At 52.1% G+C, this 19,184-nt stretch overlaps 1 protein-coding gene across 2 annotated transcripts; it reads left to right on the top strand.

Annotated features, from left to right (window-relative positions):
* Positions 1-6,782: 6,782 nt before the first annotated feature.
* Positions 6,783-17,188, top strand: SFR2 (Glycosyl hydrolase superfamily protein). 2 transcript variants are annotated; one of them, XM_087518077.1, is made up of 11 exons: positions 6,783-7,054; positions 7,467-7,815; positions 14,305-14,443; positions 14,572-14,738; positions 14,845-15,066; positions 15,251-15,422; positions 15,504-15,737; positions 15,826-15,975; positions 16,163-16,292; positions 16,636-16,888; positions 16,978-17,188. In XM_087518077.1, exons 1-10 carry the CDS (start codon positions 6,862-6,864, stop codon positions 16,815-16,817), a joined length of 1,938 nt encoding a protein of 645 aa, XP_087374203.1. In that variant the 5' UTR covers positions 6,783-6,861; the 3' UTR covers positions 16,818-16,888; positions 16,978-17,188. The 2 variants fall into 2 exon arrangements, with proteins under 2 accessions (XP_087374203.1, XP_048571119.1); XM_048715162.2 differs by having other exon boundaries at positions 6,784-7,054; positions 7,464-7,815.
* The last annotated feature ends 1,996 nt before the right edge of the window (positions 17,189-19,184 follow it).

Raw genomic sequence — 19,184 nt, forward strand, 5'->3', positions numbered from 1 at the left:
GCAAGATAAAAGCTGCATAGGTATGAAAAGAAGTAGTCTGCACTGTCAAAATTCAGAGACTAATTACTGTTAGACACATCAGCTATTTCGGTGTCACTAGGTTCAGCAGCAATGTCATCTTTAATCACATCACTAGATTTAACAATTCTAGAAGACTTGTCTTCCTCTTGATATCTTGGAACTAGAAACTCACAAACATCTTTAAAGCCTGTATTTTTTTCTGAATGAACTCTTCCGTTGCAGCCTCCAACTTAAGCCAGACAGCCAGGTCACCCAACTCATGAATGGGTTATCATCCCTAACTAATGCCAAGAGATCCTGGTGTGCACCTTTCCAAGAAAGAGAAAAAATTACCACTGATACTTGCTGCACTGTGTCTGCTTTCAGGCTGCTTAGCTACGTGTTATGCATTCCACCGGTTAGATTTACACACATTTGTAAGGCCGCTACGAAGGAGAGATCTATGTCTTACGGAAACTGCATTTTGCCAACAAGGAATGATCTCAAGGTACAAAGGAACCCACAAGATTGGCAGCATGTTTAAGTTTTACGACACTCATCCTACCATAATCCTACCATAATCAGTACTAACTCCCTCCCCTTGCACGCTGCAATTTACGCTAACCAAGCACCTGCATCTACAGATGCTCCATCCACTTATGCAGAATAGAATCGATCACACAAGACACAAGGTTAAGAAGAATAGAATCGATCACACACACATACACGAGAAATTTGCACTAAAAAACAATGGCTGGACAACATACATAGTGGAGGCGCGGCCCGAGCGTAGTGGAGGCGCGGTCGCGGTGCGGTGAGCGCGCCTGGGCGGGGCCAGGGGCCGAGGGGAGCACGGTCACTGGGGGCGGCAACCAGGAGCTGGGGCGCGGTGGTGCGACACTCCACGGCGATGAAATCGAAGGGGGGGAAGGGGAACCGGTGCAGCTCACCGAGAGGAAGATGATGGCGAGCTCGTGCGGGGCCGGGGTTGACGAGGTGACGCGGATCGACTGTGAGGCCGCGGTGGCCAGAGGTGGAAGAAGGCGCAGATGTCGTAGACGGTGGAGGCGTCGGTGTCGTAGAGGCGCCGGAGACCTTGCCCTGCGAGACAGAGAAGGGGCCGTCAGCCCCGACGCAGGCGGGGGGCAAGGGGAGGAGGGTCGGGGGGCGTACGGTGCTGCGTCGCTGCTCGGCGCCGACGGCGAGGAGGAAGGCGAAGACGTTGAGGAGTCCGGCGAGGGTCAGGGCAGCGGGGGTGGGGGCGCGGGGGCGGCGGGGGTGGAGTCCGGCGGGGGTCGGGGCGGCGGCGTCGGGGCGGTGGCGGGTGGTGGGGGCGACGGGGCGAGGGGCGGTGGGGCCAGGGGCGGTGGCGGGTGGCGACGGCGGTGGGTGGTTGGGACGGTGGGGCGACGGGGCGAGGGGAGGTGGGGCAAGGGGGCGGCGAGGGGAGGGGGGCGACGGGGCGAGGGGAGGTGGGGCTCGGCATTACTAACAATTTTTTTTTCAAAACTACTAATGGCGCACGGTGGGTGTGGTGCGCCATTACTATGTCAACTAGTAATGGCGCACTATACCACGGTGCGCCATTAGTAACAATTTTTTTTATTTATTTCAAAACTACTAATGGCGCACCACACACCAGGTGCGTCATTAGTAATATATTACTAATGGCGCACCAATACATGGTGCGCCATTAGAATATAGTAATGGCGCACCACATGTCTAGTGCGCCATTAGTGGCCATATCATCTATAGCCCTTTTCCTAGTAGTGCGTTCATCTTCACGATCCAATCAATCCTAGTACCGAAAGTACGGCACCTCCGCGATCTGCACACGTTCGACTCGGTGACGTCCCACGAACTCTCAATCCAGTTGAGTGTCGAGGTAGAGCTTCTTCAGCACGACGGCGTGATGACGGTGATGATGAAGCTACCGGTGCAGGGCTTCGCCTAAGCATTACGACGATATGACCAAGGTGGATTATGGTGGAGGGGGCACCGCACACGGCTAAGAGATCAATGATCAACTTGTGTGTCTATGGGGTGCCCCCTTCCCCCATATATAAAGAAGTGGAGGAGGGGGAGAGGGCCGGCCTCCTAGGCGCGCCCAAGGGGGGAGCCCTACTCCCGGTGGGAGTAGGATTCCCCCTTCCCTAGTTGGAGTAGGAGAGGGAAGGAAGGGGAAGAGGGAGAGAAGGAAAGGGGGCCCGCCCCCCCCCCCTCCCAATTCGGATTGGGCTTGGGGGGCGTGCCCCCACCTTGGATGCCTCCTCCTCCTTTCCACTATGGCCCATTAAGGCCCATTGACTCCCCGGAGGGTTCCGGTAACCCCCCGGTACTCTGGTATATGCCCAAACTCTCTCGAAACCTTTCCGATGTCCAAACATAGTCATCCAATATATCGATATTTATGTCTCGACCATTTCAAGACTCCTCATCATGTCTGTGATCACATTCGGGACTCCGAACTACCTTCGGTACATCAAAACACATAAACTCATCATACCGATCGTCACCGAACATTAAGCGTGCGGACCCTACGAGTTCGAGAACTATGTAGACATGACCGAGACTTATCTCTAGTCAATAACCAATAGCAAAATCTATATGCTCATATTGGCTCCTACGTATTCTACAAAGATCTTTATCAGTCAAACCGCATAACAACATACATTGTTCCCTTTGTCATCGGTATGTTACTTGCCCGAGATTCGATCGTCGGTATCTCAATACCTAGTTCAATCTCGTTACCAGCAAGTCTCTTTACTCGTTCTGTAATGCATCATCCCGTAACTAACTCTTTAGTCACATTGCTTGCAAGGCTTATAGTGATGAGCATTACCGAGAGGGCCCAGAGATACCTCTCCGACAATCGGAGTGACAAATCCTAATCTCGATCTATGCCAACTCAACAAACACCATCGGAGATACCTGTAGAGCATCTTTATAATCACCCAGTTATGTTGTGACGTTTGATAGCACACTAAGTGTTCCTCCGGTGTTCGGGAGTTGCATAATCTCATAGTCATAGGAACATGTATAAGTCATGAAGAAAGCAATAGCAATAAACTAAACGATCATAGTGCTAAGCTAACGGATTGGTCAAGGCAATCACATCATTCTCTAATGATGTGATCCCGTTCATCAAATGACAATTCATGTCTATGGTTAGGAAACTTAACCATCTTTGATTAACGAGCTAGTCAAGTAGAGGCATACTAGTGACACTCTGTTTGTCTATGTATTCACACATGTACTAAGTTTCCAGTTAATACAATTCTAGCATGAATAATAAACATTTATCATGATATAAGGAAATATAAATAACAACTTTATTATTGCCTCTAGGGCATATTTCCTTCAGAAACGGCACGTATGTATCGTTGCTATTAAGGATAACAGGATGGGGTCTATTTCTACATAAATAGATCTTGTCTACATCATGTCATCATTCTTGTTGCATTACTCCAATTCTCCATGAACTTAATACACTAGATGCATGCTGGATAACGGTCGGTGTGTGGAGTAATAGTAGTAGATGCAGGTAGGAGTCGTTCTACTAATATTGGACGTGATGCCTATATAATGATCATTGTCTGGGTATCATCATGATTATTTGAAGTTTTATTAATTGCCCAACAGTAATTCGTTTACCCACCGTTGCTATTTTCTCGAGAGAAGCCAATAGTGAAATCTACGGCCCCCGGGTCTCTTCTTTATTATATTTGTCTTCGCGATCTACTTTTATTTGATTTTATTTTCAGATCTATTAATTCAAAAACCCAAAAATACCTTGCTGCAATTTTTATGTATTTATTATATCTCGCGTTCCTGTGAGATCTATTTATCCAATCTATTACAATTTTATCCCGTCTACTTGCCAATTTCTGGCGCCGTTACCCGAAAGGGATTCACAGCCCCTTTAATACGTCGGGTTGCGAGTATTTGTTATTTGTGTGCAGGTGTCGTTCACGTAGTGTTGCGTGGTTCTCCTACTGGTTCGATAACCATGGTCTCAGCACTGAGGGAAATATCTACTGTAGATGTGTTGCATCATCCCTTCCTCTTTAGGGAAATATCAATGTAGTTGAAGCCGCATCACGCCCCCAAGTTCGATGTTTGGGCCGTTCTTGTACTCCATCTGATGGTTGAAATAGAAAAATTCTTGGAAGAAGCTGACGGACGGCTCATTCTGCAAAATACACCTCGCAAAATACTTGAAACTGACACAAGTTCGAAATAGAGTTGGGACCCAGATCTTGGGGCCTGATGATGAAATGATGAAGTGCGTCCCGAAATAACTTTGAGCCGGAAGGGCGAAAACCTCGTCCAGGTGGTCAGTGAAAACGATGATATCGCTCTGAGTTAGTTGAGGATGAATTTCTTCTTCGTGTGGGCGCCAATGGATTTGTTTTGAGGCGGCAACATTCTAGAGCTCACCAAGGTCTCCAACTGAGAAGAAGTGGACTTGGCCCAGCTAACTATCTTGTTGGTCCTAGGAGCCATTTTCTTGTCTTCGGTGAAGTCTAAAACTATAGAAAGTAAAAAGACAAATATGAGCCGGGCAAGTCATGAAGATGTTCCGGGTCATGACAGTTGACAACGCAAATATTAGGATTGACTGAAAGTAGCTGGGTCATGAGTACCAAACAAGCTAAAGTTTTAGTAAATTGCGGTGTACAACGGTTCTACAAGCCGGCCAAGGACTAACCCGGCATGAGACACTGACATGGCTCATAATTTCGGCAAAGTGATAATGGATTTCATAACGAAGCAAGTCATAAACAGAAATAGATCTAGAAAATACTGGAAAATAAAAATAAAAGACCTAATTATGGCAAGGTCGGAACACAGAGGGAGCAACGAGATCTATCGAACGCGGCAGGAGGAAATCTAGATTGGAAAAATATAGCGCAAGGATGTTAGAAGATCTGAGCATCTCATTGAAGTAAATCTAGACCTCTAAAGATGAATCGTGGAGGACTAATATGAACTCAAGCGAGCTTTGTATGAAGAACAATGGAGAAGGATACTTACAGATCTGAAGACGGGAAGAAAGCTGATGGTGGCAGCGGCGGCGGTTGATGTAGTTCCAATGAAGGTCCGGAGATGCCGGTCTAGTTGTCCCGGTTGTCGTCAAAGGCGGCGAGCTCGAGAAAGCGCAGCGGCGTCGGGGGAGGGCGAAAGGAAGAAGAAGCACGAGGAGCAGAGATGGTAGAAAAGTGAACTCTGGGCTCCTCGGGCCTATTTATAAGGATCAAAGGACCTGAAACGACAGCCGCGTAATTCCAGGGAGCGCATTGAATTGTGGCTAAAAGGGCTCCTTGATTTTCGCGCCAGACGAGATATACATATATGTTTAAAAGATCCGTTGTGATGTCATGCCCTAATTACATGAAGGTAACATAGTGATGTCACAAAAATGGGGCGGAAAGGAAAAAAAACACCAAGTTTGAAGAAAGCTTCGTAAGCTGGCAATTATTGACCCGGCCAAGAAGACACAAACCGAAAAGATGAAGATTACATGAACAAGGGATTCCCGCTCACAAGTCTAGACCCGGGTTTTTTAACCTTTGATATTTTTTTCTTTTCTTTACTTTTCATATTCTTTGCAGAATGAAGTTTAGCATGAATAAATCCAACCAAAAGTGGGAGCTAATGTTGGGGACATTCCCCACGGAGTGACCCGGCTAGGAAGAAATGACTCGGCCAGGAGCACGCCGGCTCATGGGTCACTTCGGCCCATCGGATCAACATATATGAGGAAGGCCTCGAAGACTAATGCATGGCTTGTTAAAGGCCAGCTCGTAAAGGAGTATGACGGGTCGGCTTGACGCAGGCTCAAAAGGCGAAGACTCTTTTTACTTGGGAGATAAGTAGAAAGCGGGATAGAACACGGGTCGTAATACAACCCGGACTCAGTTAGAACCTCTGGAGACGGAAAAGAGAGCCTCTGGAGACGAAAAGACTAAATTACGATCAATCGAGAGCTAGGTTGGCGAATCCGCATCCTTGTAATTGAGATTTCCAGCAATATCAATCAAGAAGTAGGTCCTTACTTCCATCGTGAGGGCCGAACCTGGGTAAATTTGTGTCCTTCATTTCCCAATCAATCCCTCTCAAGCGACATCCTAGTTGCAGTGGCCTCTAGACTTCATCCTTTCACGAGGACATCTGCCGTGACAAAACCACGACACCCCGCGCCCTTTCGTCGTTGGAAGGATCACTCCGATGATGATGACAACACATACGGCGATGAAGGTGCCGCCGTCCAGCCAGGCGGACGAGGTCACCGTCGGCTACAAATCAGTTTAGGTTTTATTAAGTTTTACGAATGAAATTTTATCAAACTTTATGTTCGTTTGCATGAATTTCATCGTATTTGTATGAATCATATTCAAATTTATTTGTATTGTGGTTGGATGGTTGGCTGCGGACGTGTTCGTGAACAAATACTATGTCTGTTTTGATGGGCGTTTTTTTATGAGAAAATTTCGGACTTATTCATCTTTAGTCATAACAGTACAACAAACATCAATCATAATAATAATTACATTCATCATTCATAGACCATCTAGTGACGAGAGGACTATAAGAACTGGAGCAAGCCTAGGAAAAAATATCCAAGAAAGTCCGTTAAAAACGATAAGTCTCACACTCTCGTCAACGGTCGCACTCACTGGTGGGCCTAGAAAAATCTGGGAACACCACCTGCTAACGCCAAGTGTCTTGTGGGCCCTCAACCAACGGACCAAGCCCCTATCCTCATCCCCGGGAGCGCCGCAGTACTCTTCCCGCCACTCCTATCTTCTCCTCCAGGAAAAATAAATAAAACCTGGCTGAGTGGTTGTATTTACGGAAATGCCATGGCCGGCCTTCCTGGCGGTGGCCGCGAAGCTCATCGTCCTTGCGGCGGCCGCCGCGACGGCGGCAAACGCGGCCTCCTACGCGCGGTTCCGGAGGCGCCACCTCCGCCGCATCCGTAGCCCCATCGACGAGTCGGCCGACCCCGTTGTCGATTTCCGCTCCCTGCCCTCCTCCGCCACCGCAGCAGGTCCGCGTTCCTCCCGGTTCTCTTTACTGAACCATGTTTTTAATATCTGCCTCCTGAGAAAGGCGCTACATTGATGCGATTTAGCTATATGGTAACGATGAATTTGGTGGGTTATCGATGTAGTTGTATGGTTCGCCAATTCATTGTCTATTTTTTTTCGGAAAGGTCCAATTCATTGTCTGCCAATTGATCAACCTATAATCAATCCATTTTTGGAAACTGTGGTGCTGTGGGTGTGGCTGATCAGATTTGCCATTGTCATGCAGTACTGTATTTGTGGATCTTCGTTGGCACAGTTCTGTTCACACTTTGGAAAAAAAAATCGAAATAGACTAAAACCATGTTTCACATTTTGTTTAGCATACTTGTAGCATCAAAAATCATTGATGGTGCTTCAAATTGTTTGCAGAAGATGATGATTTCTTCTTCGGGTTAGCGACCGCGCCTGCGCATGTTGAAGACAGGCTGGACGATGCTTGGCTTCAGTTTGCGACCGAACAATCCGTTGATGACAAGGAGTCCATGCGCAACCAGAAACAAGTCGATGCAGTGATGGCCTCTGCTGGTGGTGATGGAGGCTCTCAGCCATCTTCTAGGCTAAGTGGGGACGAAAAGGGTACCGATGGAGAGAAAAGGAAGCCTCTTAGGGTAGCCATGGAGGCTATGCTCAGAGGATTTGAAAAGTTTTCTGAGGGTGAAGAATCTAGTGGTGGAGATAACTGCAGCCACAATGTTGCTGCTTGGCACAATGTTCCATGCCCGTAAGTACATCTATGTTCATGGCAAAACTGTTTCTGAATGAAGAGATAGTTTAGTTCAGTTTTGTAATCCAAGGCCTCTTTTTCATGATAAGAAGCCCAGGGGCGGACCCAGGGAAAAGGTTATCGGATGTATGTACGTGTAGACATCAAAGATGTGTAGATTTAAAAAAAACTTATATACTATGCATAAAGTGATACTTTAACAATTAACAATACACCATAATTAGATAGATATAGTAGTCTAAATGATTAGTTACCAAATAAAGAGTTTACTTGAATCATTAATCGACATACAAAATTGAACAATAATAAAACATCAGACTCCAATAGCAAAATAGAACGCCTTCTCTATTCTCACTTCTACAGAACAAAGACGGCCTGACGATGCTGCAAAAACAAAGAGCAGCGCAAAGATTTGGATCAGTTTCTAGCATAAGGGGGAATCCTGTCTTTGGATGCCTGGGCTATCTAGCCCGCATTCCCTGGCCAAGCTGCTGCTAGCTAGACCCCGCAGCTTCTGTTGGCTGGGCCTGCCTGGCTGCCCAGTGTTTAGCTATTTGGATCAGGGATGTCACACACATATGGACTATATGTATATGTTAACTAGCATTTGTACCCAATGTCCTGTGCACCTGGCCGGATTTATGTGGGTACGCCCCTATAGAAACCGCCCACTAAGAAAGTACTTCAGTTTGCCTTAACTGGCTGATGATCTCCTCATGTTATTGCCTTTTTCCTACTTTAGATACCAGTTCCATTTGTAAATACGGTGCCAAGAGAAGAGCATAAGTGCATATTTACAGTTATCTATTTATGATAATTCTTCATGTTACTATTCATCTTTTTATTCAGTCCAATTATCTGGGTGATGCTGTTTCACAGGCAGTGTTGTGCCTAAAAGGTTGCTTATGTGAAATGAACTCTCACATGTCTGTGAACTTGGTAGGACTAGGGTTCCTACCAGGCCTTCGGCGCAGGTTGTATGGGCAAGGAGGAGGGGGACGAGGGCTGGAGCGGGCGCGCCGGTGAGCAGGCGCCGTCGCGGCTAGGGTTGGGTGCGTCGCGGCTAGGGTTCCGGCTCCTTGGGGAGCCGGGCAACAGAAGATTATAATATCTTTATTGCTTAATCTCAAACGGTGTCTTACAACTAGTATTTATAACTTTAGCCTAAGGTAACTTGCCTAAGATAACTTGTGGGCCAAGTCCCTAATACTAATGCCCGGTGGGCCTCTTCCTGGTATAGACCAAACCGGTCATAACATCTCTCTCTGCCTGCGCAAACAGCTCGTCCTCGAGCTGAAAGTCTGGATAGTGTTGGCGGAATTCCTCACGCTGCTCCCAAGTAGCCTCCTCCTCCGGAAGGCCCGCCCACTGAACGAGGACGAACCACACGCCACGACAGAGCTGTGCTCTGCAACACCTTTGCCGGCTCTGGAAGAATGCGACCATCGGCGGTTGGAGGAAGCGCCGGAGGAGCCGCCGGTGGCTCGCCACGGAAAGGCTTGAGCAGCCCCACATGGAAGATGTCGTGGATGCGAGCGCGGGCTGGAAGCTGAAGACGATAGGCCACCTTCCCAATGCGCTCCAAGATAGGGAAGGGCCCGGCGTAGCGAGGGCCGAGCTTGCGCTTCGCGCGCGGGTCAAGTGACTGCGTAGAGCGGTGGAGAAGACGCAGCCACACCCAGTCACCCACCGCGAACTCCGCTTTGCGATGATGATTGTCGTAGTAGTGCTTGGCCAGCTACTGGGCCTGAAGGAGACGCTGACGGACCTCAGCAAGCATCTCGTCACGGGTGCGGATAAGGTCACCAGCAACCTCTGTCCGAGCCGTCTCCGGGTCCACCGGTAGTATAGGCGGGGGTGGTCGACCATAGACCACCTCAAACGGCGTAGCGCGCAGGGCGGAGTGATAGGAGGTGTTGTAGCAGTGCTTCGCCCAAGAGAGCCAGTCCACCCACGCGCGAGGCCGATCACCTGTCACACAACGCAAATACATGGCAATGACCTTGTTAACCACCTCGGACTGACCGTCCGTCTGAGGATGGAACGCCGTACTCAGGCGGAGCTGGACACCCGCCATCCTGAAGAGGTCGCGCCAGACATGGCCCGTGAACACTGGGTCCCGATCACTGAAGATCGAAGCAGGGAACCGGTGTAGGCAGACAATGCCGTCGAAGAAGGCCCGGGCCACGGACGCCACCGTGTACGGATGGCCGAGCGCGATGAAGTGGGCGTACTTGGAGAAGCGGTCGACCACCGTGAGGATGACCGACTTGCTGCCCACCTTGGGGAGGCCCTCGATGAAGTCCATGGATGTATCCGCCCAGACCTGAGACGGCACCTCCAAGGGCTGAAGTAACCCAGCCGGCCTCAGGGTCTCCGTCTTGTTGCGCTGGCATGTCTGACAAGACCGAACCCAGTCGCGGACCAGGGCGCGATCGCCAGGGATGTAGAAGTCGGCGCGAAGACGATGGAGGGTTTTCTGCACACCTCATGACCCACCGAGTGGGCGAGCTGTAACACCTGGTGACGGAGATCATCATGCGCCGGAACAAAGATCCGGCACCCATGGAGAAGTAGTCCGTCAGAGAAGCGCCAAGGCTCCTCCAGGTCGCCGGCCGTGAGCTACTGCTGAAGAAGGAAGGCGTCGTCGGCCGTCGCAGTTGCGCGGCGAATGTCGGCGAAGAGACCGAACGTCGGTCCGGAGCGGATGCACAGGACCGCCCCGGCGGACTCGTCGGCGGAGGGAGCGAGGTCGGAGTCACGACGGGACAGCGCGTCAGCCACAGTGTTAAGGCGGCCCGGCCGATACTCGACGGAGAAGTTGAAGCCGAAGAGCTTGCTGATCCACTGGTGCTGTGGCACGGTCGACAGCCGTTGGTCCAGCAAGAACTTCAGGCTGTAGTGGTCCGTGCGAATGCGGAAGGACCGTCCCCACAAGTACGGCCGCCAATGACGAACGGCCTGTACAAGGCCAATGAGCTCCCGCTCGTATGCCACCAGCTTAAGATGGCGCGGAGCGAAAGGCCGGCTGAAGAAGGCGAGGGGCCCATCGCCCTGATGAAGCACGGCGCCGAAACCGGCGCCCGAGGCATCACAGTCCACCACGAACGGGCGGTTGAAGTCGGGCATCTGGAGGACGGGGCCCGTCGTGAGGGCCCCCTTGAGGGCCTCGAACGCCGTCGTCGCCTCGTCGTCCCAGGCGAAAGCGTCGCGGCGAAGCAACCGCGTGAGGGGCGCCCCGATGAGCTCGAACTCCCGGATAAATTTCCGGTAGTAGCCGGCGAGGCCAAGGAACCCGCGGAGAGCCTGCGGCGAGTGAGGCATCGGCCATGCGGAGACGGCCGCCACCTTGTCGGCGTCCATAGCCACCCCGTCGGCCGAGATGACATGGCCGAGGTAGGCGACGGTAGGTGTCCCGAACGAGCACTTCGAGCACTTAAGGTGGAGGTGGTGCGCCCGAAGCTCGTTGAAGACGATGGCGACGTGCTGGAGGTGCTCGGCCCAAGTGGCGCTGTAGATAAGAATGTCATCAAAGAAAACAAGCACAAACCGCCGTAAGTAGGGTCGGAGGACGTCGTTCATCAGGGCCTGGAAAGTCGCTGGGGCGTTGGCGAGGCCGAAGGGCATCACCAAGAACTCGAAGTGGCCATGGTGGGTGCGAAACGTCGTCTTGGCGATGTCGTCTGGATGCATACGCACCTGATGATAGCCCGACCGGAGATCGAGCTTGGTGAAGAAGCGCACCCCATGGAGCTCATCCAAGAGCTCGTCGACCACCGGTATAGGGAACTTTTCCTTGAGCGTGAGCGCGTTCAGGGCGCGGTAGTCAATGCAGAAACGCCACGTGTCGTCCGACTTGCGGACGAGAAGCACCGGTGCGGTGAAGGGTGATGTGGAGATCCGGATGATGCCCACGGCGAGCATAAGGGCACACTGTCGCTCCAACTCATCCTTCTGCAGCTGAGGGTAGCGGTAGGGCCGAACCGCCACGGGAGTGGTGCCCGGCATGAGGTGAATATGATGGTCGTACACCCGAGCGGGCGGAAGACCCCGTGGCTCGTCGAAGAGGTCGCTGTGCTGCTGCAGAAGGGAATCCAGCAGGGGTTGCTCGGCCTCCGAGGACGCGGCGACCAGCTGGAGGTGTGGCACGGCTGGCGCAGCGCCTCCAAGGCCGTCCCACCGGATGCGGCGGCCCAGCCGCCAGAACGTCATCGTGAGCGCGTCGAAGTCCCACAGGATGGGACCGAGGGTCCGGAGAAAATCCACCCCGAGGATGAAGTCGAAGCAGTCGAGGTCGATCCCTGCACAGGTGATGGAGAAGTGTTCGCCACCGATGGAGATGGGAACGTCGCGGGCGAGCCCATGACACCGGAGGCGATCGCCGTTCGCCACCGTGATCCGCAGGCGCTCCCCGCCCGTCGTCAGAAGGGCTAGCCGACGCATGGTCGCCTCGGGCAGGAAGTTATGGGTGGAGCCAGTATCCAGCAGGGCCACCGGCCGCTCACCATGGATCGTCACCGGCAGCAGCATGGTCCGCTCGCCACGGATGCCGGCGAGGGCGTGGAGGGAGACGACACACGCCGTCGCCCTGGAATCCGCGGGCGTGTCCGCGGCCGCCTCGGGTGGTGGTGGCGCGTCGGTCGAGTCGTCCGCCTCGGTGTAGTCGACCGTCTCCAAGTAAAATAGGCGGGGGCAGACATGGGTCGGCGTGTAGGGCTCATCGCAGTTGAAGCAGAGGCCCTGACGGCGACGCTCCTGCTGCTCGGCCAGTGACAACCGACGGAAGGTCCGTGTGGTGGCCGGGGGTGCGGCTGGAGGAGGCCGGCCCGGTGCTGGAGGAGTCGGCGTTGGTCGACTGGGCTGGCGGCCGCCCCGTCCGGACGGTTGCTGCAGTGCCTGGGCCCGCTGCTCGAAAGCCCGGGCGTAGTACATGGCCGTCTGGAGGTCGGGGGGATCCCGGAGCTCGACGTCCACGCGAATATGGTCCAGCAGACCGCCCACAAATAACTCGGCGTGCTGAATCCCGAAGATGTTCAGCGCGTGGCACGCCAGGGCCTGGAAGCGGTCGGCGTAGTCCTGCACCGTGGATGTGAAAGGTAAGCGGCCGAGGGCCGCCAGTCGGCTCCCGCGGATAGGAGGCCCGAACCGGAGGAGACAGAGCTCCCAGAAGCGCTCCCATGGTGGCATGCCGCCCTCGTCCTGCTCGAGGGCGTAGTACCAGGTCTGCGCCGCGCCTCGGAGATGATAGGACGCGAGCCAGGTACGGTCCGAAGCGAGCGTCTGCTGCCCGCGAAAGAACTGCTCGCACTGGTTGAGCCAGTTGAGAGGGTCCTCCGTGCCCTCGTAAGTGGCGAAGTCCAGTTTGGCGAATCGAGGGGGTGTCGGACCGCCGTGCCCGGGGGTTGCTGCAGTCGGCGGCAGCGCGTGTGCCGGGTCGGGGATCTCCGGGCCGTAGTTCGCCGAGCCGGAGGGACGGTCAAACCGAAGGGAGGGCGTCGGGTGTTCCGGCGCCGTGGTATACACCAGGCCCGGAGACGAGCCGGCCGCCCACGCGGGAATTGGCGATGGCGATGGCGGAAACTGCACCTGGTGCAGGGGCCGACCAGTGGGCCTGGGCGCGGGTGGTGGTGCTGTCGACGGTGGCGGCTCCTGGTGGTGCTGCGGCGCCGCAGCCAGCATCGAGGTGGCCAGCGGGGGCGCCTGTAGAAACTGCTGGGGAGGGCCCCCCAGCGGTGTGGTGGTGGCCGGCCACGCTGGCCAAGGAGTCCCCGCGGACGGGTAGTGCTGCAGCAGCAGCGGCGGCGGGGGCGCCCCTCCGTAGGGCGACTGGAAGGCCGGGCGGGCCACTGGAGCAGCGGTGGCAGCGCTCGGCGGCGGGGGCTGGTTCCCGGCGAGATAGAGGTTGATGCCCTTGACCGCCTGGACAAGCTCCCGAAGGGTGCCCGACACCTCCTCGGGCGAGAGGATGGGGGGCGGCTCCGCCGCGGTGGTGGTCGGCGCTGGCGGGGTGGCGGTCCCAGACGTGCTCGCCGGCATCGGCGCGGAAGGGGCTGGCGGCAGCGTAGGTGGGGCGGTGGTGTTTGGCAGCGGCGGCGGTGATGGAGGAAGCGACATGATCGGTCTGGTGTCTCTGGATACCAAATTGGTAGGACTAGGGTTCCTACCAGGCCTTCGGCGCAGGTTGTATGGGCAAGGAGGAGGGGGATGAGGGCTGGAGCGGGCGCGCCGGCGAGCAGGCGCCGTCGCGGCTAGGGTTGGGTGCGGCGGCGGCTAGGGTTCCGGCTCCTTGGGGAGCCGGGCAACAGAAGATTATAATATCTTTATTGCTTAATCTCAAACGGTGTCTTACAACTAGTATTTATAACTTTAGCCTAAGGTAACTTGCCTAAGATAACTTGTGGGCCAAGCCCCTAATACTAATGCCCGGTGGGCCTCTTCCTGGTATAGACCAAACCGGTCATAACAGAACTCAATCTATTTCTTCAGGCAAGAGAGGCTTAAATTTTGGTCCGATCCTGATACTGAGTTGAAACTTGCTAAGGAAACCGGCGTTAGTGTTTTCCGCATGGGCGTAGACTGGACAAGAATAATGCCTAAGGAACCAACTGAAGATTTCAAGAGCTCGGTAAGTTGATGCATGGGAGCATGATTATGAACTTCATATGCCTCCCAAAACATTACATTGTTTCTTTCCTTTGTAGCATGCAAATCTCTGTATTGCTGAAACAAAGACATACATTGTGTATTTTCTAGGTTAATTTTGCAGCACTTGAGCGGTATAGATGGATCATTCAAAGAGTTCATGAGCATGGGATGAAAGTAATGCTTACCCTATTTCATCACTCACTTCCACCTTGGGCTGGGGAATATGGTGGATGGAAGATGGAAAAAACTGCTAATTATTTCATGGATTTTGTAAGGTACTCCTCTCTGGTAGTCAAACTGGCCAAACATATACATTCTTCATTGGGATGTTGTTTTCTTGTTTATGGGCTCTTGAACAATCGCGTTAGTTTTGTTGTGTAGGCTTGTTGTTGACCGTGTGTCAGATTTAGTGGACTACTGGGTGATTTTCAATGAACCACATGTGTTTGTGATGCTAACTTATTGTGCCGGAGCTTGGCCTGGTGGGGATCCTAATGCAATTGAAGTAGCAACATCTGCTTTACCAACCGGTGTATATAATCAAGCTTTGCATTGGATTGCTGTTGCGCATGCTGAAGCTTATGACTACATTCATTCAGAAAGGTAAATAGGATCTTGTGGCATTGTATTAATTAATATATATACTATTATGAGCTGAATAGATAGAGTGTGTGTCCCCTCTTTTCCTAACCATTCATTTACTGATTGGTAGCAAGAAAGCAATGATGATGGGTTCAATGCAAGAATGTGTTCCTCTCTTTATCTAACCATTCTTTATTGATGGCAGCAAGAATGCAATGATGCCAATAGTTGGTGTTTCACATCATGTATCGTTTACACGGCCATATGGTCTATTTGATGTTGCGGCTGTCACAATAGCTAACTCAATGACCCTATTCCCTTTCATCGATAGCATCTGTGATAAGTTGGATTTTATTGGCATCAATTACTATGGTCAGGTGAGTTGAGTACTGTCTGCGTAAATAAATTGCCTGGTCCTCTATATGACAACATTTCAAAAAATTCCCTCTTTAATGCAGGAGGTAATATCAGGACCTGGCCTAAAGCACGTGGAAAATGATGAGTACAGTGAATCTGGTCGTGGAGTTTATCCCGATGGGCTGTTTCGCATCCTACTTAAGTTCAATGAGCGATACAAGAGCTTAAACATACCTTTTATCATTACTGAAAATGGAGTTTCTGATGAGACTGATCTGATTCGGAAACCATATATACTGGAGCACCTGTTAGCCATATACGCGGCCATTTTAATGGTATGTTCTTAGTCAATCATGCATTGTAGTATGTCTTCATGAGGAATGTGTGTAACTTCAGCACACTCATAAGCATATTTGTTTGAAGGGTGTGCGTGTGCTTGGCTATCTATTCTGGACAACGTCGGATAATTGGGAGTGGGCTGATGGCTATGGTCCCAAGTTTGGGCTTGTTGCTGTTGACCGTGCTAATAACCTAGCACGGAAACCTCGCCCTTCGTACTATTTGTTCTCCAAGGTACCTTCTAGTTTCAGCGAATCTTGCTAACATGATAAGTCTGTTCCTTGTTTCTAAAATATAAGTGTGTTCTTTTTTGTTAAACTTTGGTTCTTTAAAAGGTGAAACATTGCTAGACATGTTGTTTCCATCAATAGTTTGTCTTTTCTTGTGCATGTTTATTATTAAGCACACATATTTGTTACAGGTTGTCACAACTGGAAAAATTATGAGACAGGACAGAACATCTGCTTGGAGGGAACTGCAAGAAGCTGCGATTCAGAAGAAAACACGCCCATTTTACAGGGAAATAGATAAACATGGTCGTATGTATGCAGGTATATATTGATTCTCTTAAAGCATTCTTGTAAAGAAGTGAACTGCCAGGATCTATAGGTGGTGGCTTGTTTTTCTAGACACAACTTGATTAGTAGAACCTGCAACTGCTTTTGACTGGTCATGAAATATGTCAATGCTACTGGCCTCTGCTTAAGCTTCAAGATTAAGATTTCCACTTGAATTGGTTATCATAATGACGTTTGAGATATGCTTAGCTATTCTCAGTTTGAATTATTCATTGAGCTGTGGGAGGGCTGAGAAAAAACAGCTATCTAGAATGAGAGTTGTATTGCAGTGTTTGCTTCCCAAATCTAAGCATTACTGGTCTTCTTTGGCTTACAGGGGGTCTAGATCGGCCTATTGAGCGAACTTTTGTATTGCGGGACTGGCGATTTGGCCACTATGAAATGGAAGGCTTGCAGGATCCTTTGAGTCACTTTGTAAGATGCGTTATGCGGCCATTTCCACGCAGGAAGATTCACTACATTGAGGACGATGCAATTTCTTACTCTATTTCTTCTTGAGACCTGCTATTGTAGTTGCTATCCATAGTTCTGTTTCTTTGGTTACAATAAAAAAAAACATCAAACTTTTGGTGAGTCAATATCCGTGTGTTTCGTTGTTCCTTTGTCTGTACACATGACCTATTCAGAAGTTTATCTTGATTACTTTGTATTTGTGCAGGGTAATATTTCCTCTGGAGGAAGCACATAAGAAGTTATGGCAAGTGGAAGCTTCACATTTTGCATTTTAAATGTACATGGTTATATACTGGTCACTGTAATAGTAGAAGCACCTTGTAATTTCCTTCTGCTTTAGTTTATTCTTATCTCCAGAACGTCTAAACAAGTTAAATTCTTGATTTGACTGAAGATGCAGCTGATTTTTTTACCAACTACCTTATGATTTACTAGATTAAAATGTCTTTTTGCAATATAATTAAGCTCATAAGTAGGTTCCACACTTCTTAATTGAACGCGATGCCAGTGAAACGTTTCACTGAGCATATGAGCATCTTGATACCCATATGTACAGATTCCATGTTTTTTCTAGATCTGAACACATATATACGTTCAAGTCAATTGAGTTAATGGCTGCTATTTATGGTCTAAATCAGTGCAACCATCATGTGATCAGCCCTACCATCTTGGGGTATCCTAGTGTCCAAATATGCGGTACAAATAATGGGAAAAATTCTCCCCTCAGAAAATATATTCATGATTAGTTTTGAGCAGTTCTGTTTCTTCTTGTAGGATTTTTGCCTCCTTGGAAAGTAAGTACTATAAGATTGCAGGTCAGGACTTTAAAGATTTAACTATCGCTTAACTTGTGTACATGGCCTTGCATGTAAGAGGGAAAACTCTCAGCAGAAGATGCAGCGAGACAGTGGATTTAGAGCGTCTCCAGCCGTTGGCCTCCCAGGGGCGCCTAAAATCGCCGCCTGGGGGCTAGCCGGCGCAAATAAAGGGCCTGGGGCGAGTTGGTCCCCAGGGCCGCCCCCAGACGCGTCTAATTTAAAAAAAAACGTCCGGCAAAGTTCGGTTAAATACGGCTAAATTTCGACAAACTTTGGCATATATTAGACATGTTCGCGACGCGCTACATAGCAAATATAACTAAAAAAAGAAATCGCTGAACGCCGAGTAGTCGCCGCCGTCGTCGGCGGCGGCCTTCTCCTCCTTGACGCGGCCGTCCCTGTTGCACCCCTGCCCGGCGTCGCCATGGCGGACTGGTGGCGGCGGCGGCGCGTCATCGTCGTCGCTGTCGTCGAGGACGACGACTCCTCCTTCGTCGCGGCCCCGGCGGTGCTGCTCGAAGCGCCGCAGGCGACGCACTGGCGCTCCCTCTCCATCTTCAGGAAGTCCTCGCGCGCCCATTTCAGGGCCGCCTCGTCGTCGAGCTCCACGTCGCCGTGCTCCGTCTTCACGGAGGGGAGCCCTGGCTCCGTTTTCACCGGCGCGAGACCCGGCTCCGTCTTTGGCTTGACGAAGCGCGGAGGAGCTGACGAGGAGGCGTGCCGGCCTCCCTCGTTGATGACCATGCCGGCGCTGCGAGTGCGCCGGCCGAGTGGCATCTCCGCCGCGGACTCGGCCTTGACGCCGAGCAGCGCCGGAGAGCCGGAGGAGTGGGAAGAAGACCGTGAGGAGGAGTGCCAGGAGGAAGCCGAGGCGGAGCCGAACCTCCTAGGCATCCATTGCCCGGCGCGTCGGCGGTGGGCGGGGACGGCCGCCGGGGGAGGGTATGCCAGCGGCGGGTTGTTGTCGTCCTCAAGGTGCGTCAGCATGCCCTCGAGCGTGCGGCTGGGGACGCCCCACCACACGCGGCGCCCCTCACTGTTCTTCGTGCCGCCCACCACCCGCGCCCCGTTGGTGGACGCCAGCCTCTGCTCCTGACGGCGCTCGAAGTACGCCGCCCACGCCGCGTGGTTGTAAGCGGCGTACTGGGGGAGGGCGAGCTGCTCGTCGGTGAGGGAGGCGTGCACGAGCTCTACCTCGGCGGCGAAGTAGGGGGCGCGCGCCACGGCGTCGGGCAGCGGGGGAATGAGAACTCCCCCGTTGCTGAGCCTCCACCCCGTCGGCCCGGCGCATATGTCCGGTGGCGCCGGGATGTTGGCCTCGAACAGGAGCCACGACTCCTGTTCGCGGAGCGAGCGGCGGACGAAGCCGTTGGCCGTCGCCGGGGAAACGTTCGGCCATCGCCGGGGTTGTCGGAGTGCTCGGAGGGCTCGGAGGCGGCGCACAGGAGAGGGAGGACTCGGCGGCTGCGCACGGGAGAGGGAGAGCTCGGTGGCTAGGGCTGGTGTGACCAGAGGCGAGGGAGGCTACCGGCTTATATAGCCGCGCCCGTGTGTATGCTTGCGCGGGAGGGGAGGCGTCGTCGTGCCGCCCCGT

This window comes from Triticum urartu, chromosome 4A (genome assembly GCF_056163025.1).
Source record: "Triticum urartu cultivar PI428250 chromosome 4A, HENAU_Tu73, whole genome shotgun sequence".
Classification (NCBI taxonomy): domain Eukaryota; kingdom Viridiplantae; phylum Streptophyta; class Magnoliopsida; order Poales; family Poaceae; genus Triticum; species Triticum urartu.

Coding starts and splice junctions, on each gene's coding strand:
- SFR2 (XM_048715162.2), top strand. CDS start 6,862: ATGCCATGGCCGGCCTTCCTGGCGGTGGCCGCGAAGCTCATCGTCCTT. Junction 7,816..14,304: donor TGGCACAATGTTCCATGCCC/GTAAGTACATCT, acceptor CTATTTCTTCAG/GCAAGAGAGGCTTAAATTTT. Junction 14,444..14,571: donor CTGAAGATTTCAAGAGCTCG/GTAAGTTGATGC, acceptor TGTATTTTCTAG/GTTAATTTTGCAGCACTTGA.